Source organism: Schistocerca cancellata, chromosome 2 (genome assembly GCF_023864275.1).
Source record: "Schistocerca cancellata isolate TAMUIC-IGC-003103 chromosome 2, iqSchCanc2.1, whole genome shotgun sequence".
Lineage (NCBI taxonomy): Eukaryota > Metazoa > Arthropoda > Insecta > Orthoptera > Acrididae > Schistocerca > Schistocerca cancellata.
This window is the reverse complement of record NC_064627.1, coordinates 796373369-796389030: the sequence shown is the minus strand read 5'-3', so window position 1 is coordinate 796389030 and position 15662 is coordinate 796373369. Positions and strand designations below refer to the sequence as shown.

At 41.8% G+C, this 15662-nt stretch overlaps 1 protein-coding gene across 1 annotated transcript in view; it reads left to right on the top strand.

Annotated features, from left to right (window-relative positions):
* The window catches only part of LOC126162648 (FERM, ARHGEF and pleckstrin domain-containing protein 1), a 707909-nt gene that overhangs the window by 453755 nt on the left and 238492 nt on the right, over positions 1-15662 (top strand). The window contains exons 6-8 of the mRNA XM_049919284.1: positions 572-659; positions 1751-1906; positions 9099-9259. Of these exons, the coding sequence (XP_049775241.1) occupies positions 572-659; positions 1751-1906; positions 9099-9259 (405 nt within the window). The remainder of the gene's footprint in view (positions 1-571; positions 660-1750; positions 1907-9098; positions 9260-15662) is intronic.

Genomic DNA, 15662 nt, shown 5'->3' with positions numbered 1-15662 from the left:
GATTGTATAATTCAAGTGTCTCTTCTTCTGTGCAGGTTGCTATACAAAGCTGCTACTCAGTGATTTGTGACATGTCTGCCCAAATTACTCAACATGTCTATACCCGTGATGATTCATATCAATGATTGCAGTCAATAAGTTCCCATTACACTATTTGTCTTAAATGCTTGTTTTTCCTTCTGTAAACTTTTTCACCACCTTTGAGCATAGCACTTGTCAGTGGTGTCATCTCCATACCTGTTCTATAGCTTTCCATGTATGTTGGACAGCTATCACTCCTTCTTCACCAAGGACTCAGTGACACCACATTACTTCTGCTTTGAATACATTATTCACCTGCATGTGCAAAACAGATTTTGAAATACCTGTACAAAGGAGGAGTCACTTATACTGCATGTGTGATTTGAACAATCTACATCAAGTAATAAACAATATGACAATTTATGCATTGCATTGGTACAGACCACATTCAGCTATTGTGGGTAGTATAAATATATATTTCAGAATATTATTCACCACAATGTCTTTTAACCTCACTGCTTTCTAATTATACTGAAAACGTCTTTTACAGCGGCCAGTCTCCAGCGGAAGCAGATTTAAATCTCTTAGAGACTTCCCGTCGTTGTGAACTGTATGGTATGAAAATGCATCCAGCCAAGGTAAGTACAAATGCTCATTTCACCTTAGATATGTTGATCCTATTATGTTTCCTGTGCTGGGGGAATGATGTAAATAGATTATGTGAAGAATGTTAATATTTATTTGTTGGAAGCAGTAAGATAAAAGTAGGTGTTTGTGTCTATGAACTTTTGCTATAGTGATTTTAACAGTGCCAGAATATTGTTTGTGATAGCTGCATTCGTCACTGAGATCTCAATGTTGCAGCTGTTAGTGAACTCCTCTTGCCTTAGAGTCAATTTGAAGTTATAAAACTTGTAAGTCTGACATGAGCAACTTTGCACCTATTTGGTGTACCCTATTTGATTCATGCTTACTGTTTCAGTTAGTGGTAAATGTCTATAAAATATTTCCAAACACTACATTTGTTGTAAGAAGTGTCTTTATTGTCCTGAAGTTTACACGGGTCTGATGGTGAACAGTACCCAAGGTGAAGATGCTGAGTCGCAGATAGGCACAACAAAAAGACTCACAAATATAGCTTTTGGCCGATAAGGCCTTCGTCAAAATTGGATGACAAACACACACATACATACTCATGCAAATGCAACTCACACTGCAGTGTTGCCTCAGTTCCCTGAGATTGCTGTCGTGTGTGTGAGTTGCATTTGTGTGAGTGTGTATGTGTGTGTGTGTCATGTAATTTTGATGAAGGCCGTACTGTCCAAAAGCTATATTTGTGACAGTCTTTTTGTTGTGCTTATCTGCGACTCAGCATCTCTGCTATATGGTGAGTAGCAACTTTCCTTTTCACAATGTTTTTACATTCCAACCTGGATTTTCGATTGTTTGATTTGCACTCAAGGTGAAGGATTGGCATAGACACAATGTCGTACACTTTTCATCAACAGATGTTGGGAGGGGGAGGGTTTTATGTCTTGTACATGTGGAATTATACTGTATGGCATTAAGTACTGTGTGTACTACTCGATTATTTTTTGATTATGAGAATATTTAATATAGTTAACCTTGCTAGCAATGTTAATGTTACTAATATTTAAATTATCTCAGATAGTTAGCAGTGAAACTTTGTAATGTTATCTAGTAATTCTAATACTTTTCTGTTTTTTAGGATCATGAAGGTGTTCCTTTAAATCTTGCTGTTGCTCACATGGGAATTGTTGTCTTCCAAAATTTTACCAAAATTAATACATTTTCCTGGGCAAAAATTAGAAAAATCAGTTTTAAAAGAAAGAGGTTCCTCATTAAACTGCATCCTGAAGGCTACGTGAGTATAACCCCCATTTATAATCTCAAAACAAGAATACATATAATGATTATTATATACAGGAATGTGGTTTGGACGTGTGTTATTGCAAGTAGAGGGGTCATTAGTGCAGCTTAGTGGATATAATCAAAATGAAACTTTCTCTAATCTGATTGAGCAGTATCTGCAGTTATACTATGCTTTCTGAATGTGTTACTGCTTTGTCCTATTGAAATTAATATGCAGGCATTGGGGGCAGTCTGTGATGACCATGTTATAAGTAATGTATCTCTTATAAACAGACGTATGATGTTCAGTGCTAGGATATTAAATAAACGTAGTGAGAAATATTGTGCTGAGAAGTGAGAGATTTGAAGACACAATTATGAAAACACTGTAGTTGATAAATGCTTCAGCTAGAAAAATTTTTTAAATATGTTTTTGATTTGAACATCTCAGTTTAAAATTTTTTTATCTTGATCCTGAAAATCTTCGCACGCCAAAAATGTTAGAACTTCAAGTTTAACACATATATTTCGGAACGACACAACACATATAAGTCACAGAGTAAGTTGACAAGTAAGACATGTGTACACGTTAGCATTCGAATGAGCACTGAGTCCCAGTCTAGCGGCCGCTGACCGGCTGGCCGCTTAGGTGTCGCAGCTGCTGCATGGCTGGCAGACAGCGCCGCACGTAGAGGACGCGTGTAATTGCAGGGCGGCACTTTGAATGATAGGCGAGTCACAACACTTTTACCCCCTTTGAAATTGTTGCACTGGTCTTGATGGAGGTGCCCTGGATATGGCTAACATCCATAGGCGTTGTTTGACTCGCCGTAAAGTCTCGAGGAGGAGGCTTCCCGTACGGACGGAAGTGTCCCTAATGATAACGGGTCGAGATGACAGGAGACGTAGGGGTTGAATCTGCTGGGGCCCAATGCACCAATCTGCCCGTTGCGGCAAGTCCAGTTGATTTGACAGGAGACATGGGCGATGTGTCGGCTTCCGTTGGAGGAGGAGGCGAGTAGATTTGCTCTGACAGAGGATGGTCCTCCGGTTCCTGCATGGGCACATCTCCTGGTGGTGTCCGTTCTGGTGCTGGCATCGCGATGACGGTGAGAGGGCTGCGTTGTGAGTATTGAGAGATGCCAAGATCCCGAGCGTCAGGTAGAGCCAAAGGTGGTGTGGCGGCATTTGGAACAGGTGTTGCTGGCACACGAGGCCGAAGCTGGTCCGAATGACGCACTGCAACACCCGTGTCCGTCTGGATTTCATACAGGCATCTGCCACGGTGTCTTAAGATGCGGCCCGGGCTCCATTTTGGCCGCCTGCCATATCCCCGTACCCAGACATGGTCGTTGGCGGTGAATCGGCCAAGTGAAGACACCCGTGGCCGGGAGGTGGAAGGCCGCAGAAGATGAAGTAGCGTGTGGGGCTGTCGGCCATGGAAGAGCTCAGTCGGGCTGTGGTCGCCCATGTGGGTGAAACGGTAAGACGCCAGAAACTGGAGGAGGGCATCATCAGCAGCAGAAGAAGTCAGAAGTTTCCGCATCTGAGCCTTAAAAGTGCGGACCAGTCGTTCAGCCTCACCGTTGGATTGTGGATGGAACGGCGGGGCTGTGACATGCGTAACGCCATGACGAGCACAAAAATCCGCAAATTCGGAAGAGGCAAATTGCGGACCATTATCAGTAACAAGATTAGAGGGGAGGCCTTCCAAAGAAAAAATGCGGGCGAGAGCACTGGTGGTTGCCGCAGTGGTAGGTGACATGCAACGGACAATGAAAGGAAAGTTAGAGTAGGCATCAATTACGAGGAGCCAATAAGTACCTAAAAAGGGTCCCGCAAAGTCAGCATGAATGCACTCCCAGGACTTCTCAGGTGAAGGCCACGGTGACAAAGATGACTTCGGGGCAGCGGCCTGTGACGCACAAGGGCCGCAGGCAGCGACCATGTGTGCTATTTCAGAGTCGATGCCAGGCCAGCACACATGACGGCGCGCCAGAGATTTTGTGCGAGGCACACCCCAATGCCCTTGGTGAAGGAGGCGCAAGACCGAAGCACGCAAGCCGTGAGGCGGTAGCGCAAAGTGTAGTAGTTTCGCAACGGATCAGAAGTCTTAGCAGACAGGTGATCTGGCCAACCCTTCTGAATACAATGTAAAACCCGGGAGAGGGTAGGGTCAGAACCCGTAGCAGCTGCCAGCCTGTCCCCAGTGATGGGGAACCCGTCCACAACCCGCTGCTCGGCAACATCCAGGTGGAAACACAGGAGTTCGTCCCTATCGAATGCCTGATCAGGACCCATGGGAAGGCGAGACAGAGCATCAGCATTTGCATGTTGAGCCGTTGGCCGGAAATGAATCTCATAATTGAAACGAGACAAGTAAAGAGCCCAACGCTGGAGGCGCTGTGCAGCCTTGTCGGGAAGTGACGTTGATGGATGAAACAAGGAAACAAGCGGTTTGTGATCCGTAACAAGATGAAATTTTGAGCCATAGAGAAAAACACCAAACTTATGAAGAGCATAAATGATGGCCAAAGCTTCTTTCTCAATTTGAGAATACTTTTGTTGGGCATCCATGAGCGTTTTGGAGGCATAAGCGATGGGTTGTTCCGAACCGTCAGAAAAACGGTGCGCAAGGACTTTTTTTTTTTTTTTGTGCAGCATTAGAAAAACGTATAACTAATACAAAATAAAGTAAGATATTAATAAACAAAACGAAATCAAATATTTAGAAAGAAGGAAGGAAGAGAACTGAATAGAGAAGGTGCAAGGACTGCACCAACCCCGTATTGAGAGGCGTCTGTGGAAAGAACAAGATGTTGGCCAGGTCGATAAGTAGCCAGGCACGGGGCCTGTTTCAGCATAGTCTTCAATTTCTGGAAAGCCGCTTCACGTGACGCGGACCAGTGAAAAGGCACGTTTTTATGCAACAGGCGATGCAACGGCTGAGCCACCGAAGCTGCAGACGGTAAAAACTTGTGATAGTATGCCATTTTCCCCAAGAAGGCCTGCAGTTCCTTAACAGATGTAGGGCGAGGAAGGGCATCGATCGCAGCGACAGTTTGTTGAAGCAGACGAATACCATCCCGAGAGAGTTGAAACTCCAAGTACGTGATAGATGCCTGAAAAAATTGTGATTTCTGAAGATTACACTTAAGACCGGCAGTCTGTAAGACATGAAAAAGTGTGCGGAGATTTTGAAGATGTTCTTCAGTGGTGGAGCCAGTGACAACAATGTCGTCCATGTAATTGATACACCCCGGGACAGGGAGCATTAATTGTTCCAAGAATCGCTGAAAGAGAGCAGGGGCGCTAGCAACCCCGAATGGCAAGCGTTGGTATTGATAGAGGCCGAAAGGCGTGTTAAGGACCAGAAACTGCTGGGAAGCAGCGTCGAGAGGAAGTTGATGATAAGCTTCTGACAGGTCAATTTTAGAAAAATACTGGCCTCCAGCAAGTTTAGTGAACAGTTCTTCAGGACGGGGCATAGGGTAAGTGTCGATGAGGCATTGAGCATTTACAGTGGCTTTGAAATGGCCACAGAGACGAATATCACCATTTGGCTTAGCAACGACAACGACAGGAGAGGACCACTCACTGGAAGTGACAGGAAGGAAGACACCAGAAGTAGTGAGACGATCCAACTCCCGTTTTACCTGATCACGAAGGGCCACAGGAATGGGCCGAGCCCGAAAAAACTTAGGCCAAGCAGTGGGTTTGAGTGTGATATGAGCTTAAAAGTCGTTTGCACGGCCTAACCCAGGAGAAAAAAGGGACGAAAATGTCGTCGACAAGGAATCCAGTTGAGCATAAGGAATAGCATCAGAGACAATATTGACAGAGTCATCTATGGAGAACCCAAAAACGCGAAAGGCATCGAAACCAAAAAGATTTTCTGCGTTGCTCTGGTCGACCACAAATATGGGAACAGTGCGAACGACGGATTTGTAAGATACCTCAGCATTAAACTGTCACAAGAGAGAAATCTTCTGTTTATTGTACGTCCGTAATTGCCGAGTGACAGGTGACAGGAGTGGAGAACCCAACTGAAGATACGGCTGAGAATTAATTATAGTGGCAGCAGAACCGGTATCCACTTGCATGCGAACATCTCGACCAAGGATTTAGACAGTGAGGAATAACTTCCCTGAAAGGGAAGAAGTGCAATTGACAGACAACACAGAATCAGAATCAGCGTCATGTTCAGGAACATCATGTATGCGGTCAGATTTGCAAACGGAAGACACATGACCTTTCTTTTTGCAATTGCGACACACAGCCCAACGTTGGGGACAATCCTCGCGTGAATGTTTCGTAAAACACCGCGGTCATGAAGGAAGTTGCCACGGTTTTGCTGCAGTTTCTTAGCGGGTTGTTTACGGGTAGGCCGAGGCTGCGCGTGGGAGCGCACTGCGGCCACGTCGGCCGGCGGGGACGCGTTGCATGCATCGTCAACAGCGCACAGAGGTTGTATTTACCCGACATCACCCCACGCCTCTATTTGTGCCCCAGCAGCGCGAGAAATTTCAAAAGACTGCGCAATGGAGAGACCTTCATCTAGAGTCGGATTCGCCAACTGAAGGGCACGTTGCCGAACTTCTTTGTCGGGCACCGACCGGATAATAGCGTCCCGTACCATGGAATTGGCATAGGATTCTTTGTGAACGCCAGTAACAAATTGACACTTTCGTCTGAGGCCATGACGTTCAGCAGCCAAAGCGCGATAGGATTGATGTGGCTGTTTTTGACAACGATAAAAGGCAACACGAGAGGCTACCACATGCGTTTGCTTTTGAAAATAGACAGACAGAAGTGAGCACATTTCAGCAAGGGACAAAGACACAGGATCCTTCAAAGGAGCCAATTGTGACAACAACCGATACATTTGAGGTGAAATCCAGGAAAGGAACAGAGACTTACATGGTTGTTCGTCCGTGACATGAAATGCCAAGAAGTGCTGTTGAAGACGTTTTTCATAATCAGACCAGTCTTCCGCCGTCTCGTCGTAAGGAGGAAAAGGAGGTATAGCCAATGACAAGAAACGCCTCGCATTTGACGCCGTGACGAAATCGCGAATCGCCGCTGGGTTGGGTTGGGTTGTTTTGGGGAAGGAGACCAGACGGCGAGGTCATCGGTCTCATCGGATTAGGGAAGGATGGGGAAGGAAGACGGCCGTGCCCTTTCAGAGAAATCATCCCGGCATTTGACTGGAGTGATTTAGGGAAATCACGGAAAACCTAAATCAGAATGGCCGGACGCGGGATTGAACCGTCGTCCTCCCGAATGCGAGTCCAGTGTCTAACCAGCGAATCGCCGCTGTTAGAAGCGTTTGCTGTTCAAGGAGATTTTGCAATAGTTGCTCGACAGTAGCCATGGAACCCTGTGAGTCAACGGTGAAAAGGAAAAATCCACTACCTCGTCGCCAATTGTTAGAACTTCAAGTTTAACACATATATTTCGGAACGACACAACACATACAAGTCACAGAGTAAGTTGACAAGCAAGACATGTGAACACGTTAGCATTCGAATGAGCACCGAGTCCCAGTCTAGCGGCCGCTGCTCGGCTGGCCGCTTAGGTGGCGCAGCTGCTGCATGGCTGGCAGACAGCGCCACACGTAGAGGACGCGCGTAATTGCGCAGCGGCACTTTGAATGATCGGTAAGTCACAACAAAAAATACCACAGCTCTTTAAAAAATTCCTCAGTGAGCAGGCCAGACCTCAAAATATTATCAAGAGGACATATTTTTGATAAATGGGCGGAAATCGATGTTAAGAGTTCCTTATAACAAGCTATCAATGGAAAGTATTGAATACAAATAAGTAGAATAAACACTGCCTTAACTACTTTATGAAAGACGGTAACACATTTTCAAAACTTATTTTGTTTGGCGACAAAACATAAATGAATCTTACACCCAACACAATAAAGGAAAAACAAACCTGTGGAACAGTAACATGTGTGCACTCCATCAAAATATTGTAACTACACAAATTGCGTGGACATTCAGTAAGCTCATAGAAATTGATGCTGATGTCATTAATAGTACTTTTGGTGAATATTATTCCAAAATGGTGGAACTTGTATTTAGAGGTTTCCATCAAATTTCTCACTGTACCTACTATGAGATGTTTGTTGTCCAGTTGCTGTGCGGGTTTAGCCGAGCGGTGTAATGAGCTGCAGTTATGGACTGTGCGTCTGGTCCCGATGGAGGTTCGAGTCCTCCCTCAGGCATGGGTGTGTGTGTGTTTGTCCTTAGGATAATTTAGGTTAAGTAGTGTGTAAGCTTAGGGACTGACAACCTTAGCAGTTAAGTCCCATAAGATTTCACACACATTTGAACATTTTTTTATTGTCCAGTTGAGTGGATGTCATTAATGACATGCCTCGTTATAAGTGATTGGAATGGTTCAAGAACAACTTTGGTGTTTTATTGAGAGATTTTTGAACATCTGCATTGTGGGACCAGGACTGCACAGTTATCATCACTTCCTCAAGCTAAATGATTTCCCAGAGCAACTGTTTTGGATGATCAAAACTTGGATAAAAGTTGTCATTAACTGGTTCAATTACTTGGTGATGAATGACTGCATTAAGGATATATACAATTTGTTCACTGTTATAGGGTACTTGTTTTATTACAACCGGACGGTTCTTAAATGCAACTTAGTGAAACTTTTTCTAATCTGATAGAGTAGTATCTGCAGTGATACTACACTTTCTGAACTTGTTATTGCTTTGTGCTGTTGAAATTAATATGCAGACATTGCCATGTTTGCTGTTATGATGTGTTTGACAATACATAAAAATTAGTATAATTTTTCTTATGATATATTTATAGTAAAGATGTTCTCGATGTTCTGTATGATTCTTGTATATCTGAGGTGCATGATATGTTAGAAAAGCATCTGTGCATGTAGGAAAGTCTGTTAACAATTTTCACTGTGATTGTCATCTTAGTTTTAATGCTATTACAAGTTACTGGCCTATTTAACCACTTGAGAACTTCACTTATCTCGCAACAGTTTTTCTTTACTCATCTCTGTTTTCCTCCCTCTGTTCTTTCTTTTCCAATCCTTCCTCTTCTGAGAATGAGGTAATTATTGTGATAATGACACACAAATCATTAGCTTGTTATTTTGCCTTAAAAATGCTGTTTCTATTTTGAATGTGGTAGTATTGATCTGATTATGTCTTTTTTTAGGGCTACTATAAAGACACTGTTGAGTTTTTTTTCGAAGGCCGCAATGAGTGCAAAAATTTTTGGAAGAAGTGTGTGGAAAACCATGGATTTTTTCGCTGTTCGTCTGTTAAACGTGTTCCAAGACAAAAGACACGAGTATTGAGCCGAGGTTCATCATTCAGGTAATTTAATTGCAAAAACCATCATTGATACAAACTATATGTAGTAACGTAGGAACCGTGGTATTGTGGCTGTCAGATAACTGTTCTTTTCCTAATTTGTTTACGGAAATGATAGTCAGGGCTTTATAAAATAGTGTTGAGTACATGTTGAGCAAGTTGACCCAGTGGCTAGGATTTCAAATCCCACATAGTTATCCAGATTTAGGTTTTCCATGTGTTTCATAAATCAAAATCCCCTTCAGTAATGGCAACATCTGAATTCCTTCTTTATTTCAACACAGTCTGAACTTGTGACTCTGTGTCTGAAAACTTGATGAGAATGTAAAAAATATGTATTTAAATTATTGTGGCAGTCAGTATTAAGAATACTGCATTGAAGTGAAAGTTATTTGAAATACTACATCAAGATTCAGACAGTCAACTTTGCAAATAGCAATACAACTAATATTTTGGCTGTTTTCTTTTGCCCATCCTCAGAATGAGCTGAAAAGTTGGTCACATGGTGCCGTTGGTCACCTTATATGTGCCACTGACGTGGCACTAGGCATGCAATTCGCAGAGTGACTGTATTTCTGCAATTTTTTGTGCCAAATGAGTAGTCTAGTTGCTGCAGTCGGGTGTACCACTGATGCTCAATACGCCTTACATGAGCAATTCTTACTGTTGGTCCGGTATATATAGACTACCACAGTTCAAAATAATATGTATTGTCTTTGAGAGAACTTGTAATGTGCTGCAGCATTTGTAGGAGGCCAGAAGATCACTTTAGGTCAGTGTATTGGTCACATGGTGCCGTTGGTCACCTTATATGTGCCACTGAAGTGGCACTAGGCATGCAGTTCGCAGAGTGACTGTATTTCTGCAATTTTTTGTGCCAAATGAATAGTCTGGTTGCTGCAGTCGGGTGTACCACTGATGTTCAATACGCCTTACATGAGCAATTCTTACTGTTGGTCTGGTATATATAGACTACCACAGTTCAAAATAATATGTATTGTCTTTGAGAGAACTTATAATGTGCTGCAGCATTTGTAGGAGGCCAGAAGATCACTTTAGGTCAGTGTATTTTGAGGATCCAGCCCATCTTTTGAGTAAGAGGCACCTACCAAAGTAAAAAATGTAGCATCATTTTCCAGATCTTGTAGTCGCATTGTACATTTCATGCAAAATGGCTTATGTATCTTTTGCTGCCAATGTCCATTTGCAACAGAAATATTCCACAGACAAATGAGTTTTATCTTGCTGGGTGTCATGTGTAGAATAATATGTGCCCCTTTGCACCAAAGTTTTAAGGACACCATTGCTTTAGAAATCACAACCAAATGAAGAGTTTTAGCAATTTCATTATTTTGGACTAAGTGATGAAGGTATGGAATTTGTGATGAAGGTATGGATTTTCATTTTGTTGAAGACTTGATAAATCATGAGAGTGGTTTTAATTTGGACTTCAGTGGTCTTGCCGTCCCAAAAATGTAACACAATGAGTCGACTATTTCTGACTATTATGTACTATACCAGTGTATGCCACTCTGGAGTATTGTATATTATTTCTGTACTTGCCACTGATCAGTGCCTATGCTGTGGATTTGCATTGCACAATACTGCCACAGTACTGTTTATAAGACTTTCAAAATAACTGGAAGATAACAGACAAAAGATCAACAGAAGAGGTGGAGTTTTGGTGACTGCATGGCTGAGACTTAGTGGGTTGTCTCAGTACTGCAAATAGTTGAAGATACTTAGTTGTTTGAAATATTTGGTATTGATATCATTTACTTCTTTGAATTTATAAGTTGTTTACAGTATTGTGGGAACTTAGGAACTGTAGTTGTTTTATTGTAGGGACTTTATTGGTTAATTGAAGATTGCTGGAGTGTTAACTAAGCAGAATGGCAAATAATATTAGTGTATTATGCACTTCTTAGTGATAGGTGCGAAAGACTATACTAAATTCTCATTGCATGAAAAAGAGCCAATAATTTCTGAAATTATTCTGTTGTTTTTCTGGTACTGTGATCTGTATTATCTGCAAGCATTACATTTGACACCAATAGTATGAAATGGGTTCCAAACACTGTAGAATTGCATATGTACATGAACTTTTTAGATGGCTAATAAAATGTGTGAAAAGAACTGAAAACATTTTTGATGAATACAATAAAATCTGTTCTGACAGTTTTATGGTAGTTTTCAAAACAAAAAAAGAAGAAAAACCAACACAATTTAGTAGTTTGTGCAGACTGTCTTTAAAAAGCAAGTGTTAGATAACTGGAAATGCTTGTTTGTTTTACATGTTTATAAGATTACTCACAGAAGTGTAAGATAATATTTGTTATTTTTTAATGTTGCTTCTGCATCTACATACGTACTCGACAAGTACATACAGTGGACAGCAGTAGGTACCTTGTACCACTAATAGTCATTCCCTTTCCTGTTCCACTCACAAATGGAACAAGGGAAAAACAACTGTTTATACATCTGTAACTTTAGGAACCAAAACACCTCTTATCATGAATGAAATTTTCACCTGGCAGTGGAGTGTGCACTGATACGAAACTTCTGGAAAATTAAAACTTGTGTGCTGGACTGAGAATCGAACTCAGGACCTCTGCCTTTTGTGGGCAAGTGCTCTAACAACTGAGCTACACAAGGACGACTCTCGACCCATCCTCTAGCTGTTCTCATCTTGTAAGTTTCTCAGGAGAACTTCTGTGAAGTACGGAAAGTAGGAGATGAAGTACTGGTAAAAGTATAGTTGTGAGGACATGTCGTAAGTTGTGCTTGGATAGCTCCATTGGTATAGTATTTCCCCACAAAAGGGAAAGACCACGAGTTCGAGTGGTCTGGCACACAGTTTTAATCTGCCAGAAGGTTTCACCTCTTACCTTGTCTTAACGATCCTTATGCGAAATGTACATTGGTGACAGTGGAATTGTTCTGCAGTCAGCTGCATATGATGGTTCTCTAACGTTTCTCATAGTGTTTCACAAAAGAACATCATCTTCCTTTCATGGGTTCCTATAATAAGGTCATGAATTATCTCCATAATACTTACATATTGCACAAACATACCAGTAACAAATCTAGCAGCAGGGTTCTGAATTACTTCTTTAATCTGACCAGGTGGGGATCCCAAACACTCAAGCACTATTGAAGAATGGATCACACTAGTGTTCTATATGCGATCTTCTTCATAGTTGAACCACACTTCCTTAAATTTCTCCTAATGGACCAAAGTTGACCATTTACCTTCACTACTAGCAACCATATGGGCTCGTTCCATTTCACACTGCTTTGCAACATTATGCCAAGATGTTTAATTGATGTGACTGTGTCAAGCAGCACACTGCAGATACTGAATTCGATCATTACAGGATTGTTTTTCCTACTCATCTGCATCAGCTTTCATTTTTCTGTATTTAGAGCAAGCTGCCATTCATCACACCAAATGTAAATTCTGTCTAAGTCACTCTACACCCTCTTACAGTCACTCGGTGATAGTACATTCCTGTACACTACAGCATTGTCAGCAGACAGTTGCAGACTGCCACTCACTCTATCTGTCAGATCATCTGTGTATATACAGACTAAGAGTAGTCCTATCATATTTTCCTGGGACACTCCGGGTGACACCCTTGGCTATTGCTAATAGTAAGTGTGAAGTTGACTCAAATAAGCAGCAAACCACATTTTTGTGGCAGTCCAAAAATTGGTGGATGAAGAGAAAAAGTTAATAATGGTGAAAACAGATAAACAGGCTGATTTTTAAATCAATTTTGGTGTATGTGATGAAATGCAAAGTTTCAGGATTTTGGTTAGTTTGAAGCTAGACATCATGGAAATTTTTGGATTAAAAAAGTGGAACTTTATCCCATGTATTTAATATGTAAATGGGATAGTTATATTGTATACGAAAAACTTTTTTTTTTCATCATGAACTATTATTGCCACTTAAAACACCAACCAACCACTAAAGTGATAATGAAATCACTGTATTGTTTTTTTGCCATTACAGCTTTTGAACATTTTATTCATCATCAAATGGTTGCATTGTTTTTACAGGAGAAACTGTTAGTCAGCCGTTGAATGTTTTGAGTATGTGGTGCCAGTGAAAGTGTCCCATTTTTTAGACTTGCATTTTTTGTGTGTTGTGAAATTTGATGTTTATATACTTACCACTGTAATGCATGATTTCTGTCAACACAGTTGTGTTAAAACATGTACTATTAATGTGAGATAAGGCTGTTCATTGTCTAAGTGCGAATGGGAACACACTCTGCATTTTACCTTTAAAGTTTTATGACAGTGTTGATAAAAGTATGAAATACAGTGGTACATGTATCATCCCCATGTTTGGTGCTACTCAGAAGATGCAAGTTTTTGGTAAAAAAGCTCAGGCACTTTCCATACTATCATGGTACCCAAAACATTCAACAGCTGATTAGTAGCTCATCCTATAAATGAAATGCAGCTATCCGATGATGATCATAATGTTCATACTTGGTAATGGCTGTAAACAATAAAAACAATTTAAAAATATGTCATTAACTTAGTCAAGGGTAGATTTTTATAATTTACCTTGCAGTCTAGGTAACCTGAAAAGTTTTTCTAACAACAATATGGATTTCTAACTTTTGTTATGTTCATTTTACTTGGGAATTTGATAATATATTGAAAACTTTCGATTAAAAGAAAGGGAATTGAATAAAATTTTACCATTATTTGCTGAAACAGCAGTTGATATTTAGGAAATTAAGAGCAATGTATTAGAAATACTGTGGACACAATTAGAGGTCTTCCACATAGGTTTAAAAAACCAATAAATTTTTACCAGGTGTTTGAGAAAGAGTCAAATGAAAACTTTTCCAACCAACACATGAAATGTTGTGTTTGTATATCCAGGCATAAACAACTGGAAGTCTCGCTGGTACAGTTAGAGACAACAGTAACTGGCTAATATTTAGTAGCATGACAGACTTAAAATAACAGAAAAGACAGAAATATGTCTCTAGATGTGAAAACTAAGCAATTTGTAAAAGGTGCGTTTTGGAGACACATGATGGGAATGTATCAAAAAAAGTTTTGCATCACTTCGGTTCTGAAAGTTCTGGAACCTGTACAGAAAATTGGAATAGAGATCAACATAAACATCGTTTCTGCCCTTTTTATTGCTGATGAGAACCACACATTGCATGTTGTACCACCATACAGCGAGACTTTCAGAGGTGGTGGTCCAGATTGCTGTACACACTGGTACCTCTAATAGCCAGCAGCACATCCTCTTGCATTGATGCATGCCTCTATTCATTGTGGCATACTATCCACAAGTTCATCAAGGCGCTGTTGGTCCAGATTGCCCCACTCCTCAATGGCGATTCGGCGTGGATCCCCCAGAGTGGTTGGTAGGTCAGGTCATCTGTAAACAGCCCTTTTCAGTCTATCCCAGGCATGTTCAGTAGGGTTCATGTCTAGAGAACATGCTGGCCACTCTAGTTGAGCTATGCCAGTATCCTGAAGGAAGTCATTCACAAGGTGTGCATTACGGGGGCGCAAATTTTCGTCCATCAAGACGAATGCCTCATCAGTATGCTGCCGATATGGTTGCTGTCGGAGAATGGCATTCATATATTGTACAGCCATTACAGCACCTTCCATGATCACCAGCGACATATGTCGGCCCCACATAATGCCACTTCAAAACAGCTAGGAACCTCCACCTTACTGCATTCGCTGGACAGTGTGTCTAAGGTGTTCAGTCTGACCGGGTTGCCTCCAAACAAGTCTCTGACAATTTTCTGGTTGAAGGCATATGCAACACTCATTGGTGAAGTGAACGTGATGCCAATCCTGAGCGGTCCATTCGGCATGTTGTCGGGCCCATCTGTACTGCACTGCATGGTGTCGTGGTTGCAAAGATGGACTTCGCCATGGACATTGGGAGTGAAGTTGTGCATCATGCAGCCTATTGTGCACAGTTTGAGACATAACACGATGTCCTGTGGCTGCACGAAAAGTATTATTCAACATGGCGACGTTGCTGCCATGGTTCCTCCGAGCCATAATCCATAGGTAGCAGTCATCCACCGCAGTAGTAGCCTGTGTGTGGCCTGAGAGAGGCATGTCATCGACAGTTCCTGTCTCTCTGTATCTCCTCCATGACCGAACAACATTGCTTTGGTTCACTCCAAGATGCCTGGATACTTCCTTTGTTGAGAGCCCTTCCTGGCACAAAGTAACAATGCTGATGCAATCAAACCGCAGTATTGACTGTCTAGGCATGGTTGAACAACAGACTACAGGAACCATGTACCTCCTTCCTGGTGGAATAACTGGAACTGATCAGCTGTCAGACCCCCTCCATCTAATAGGTGCTGCTCATGCATGATTGTTCACATCTTTGGGC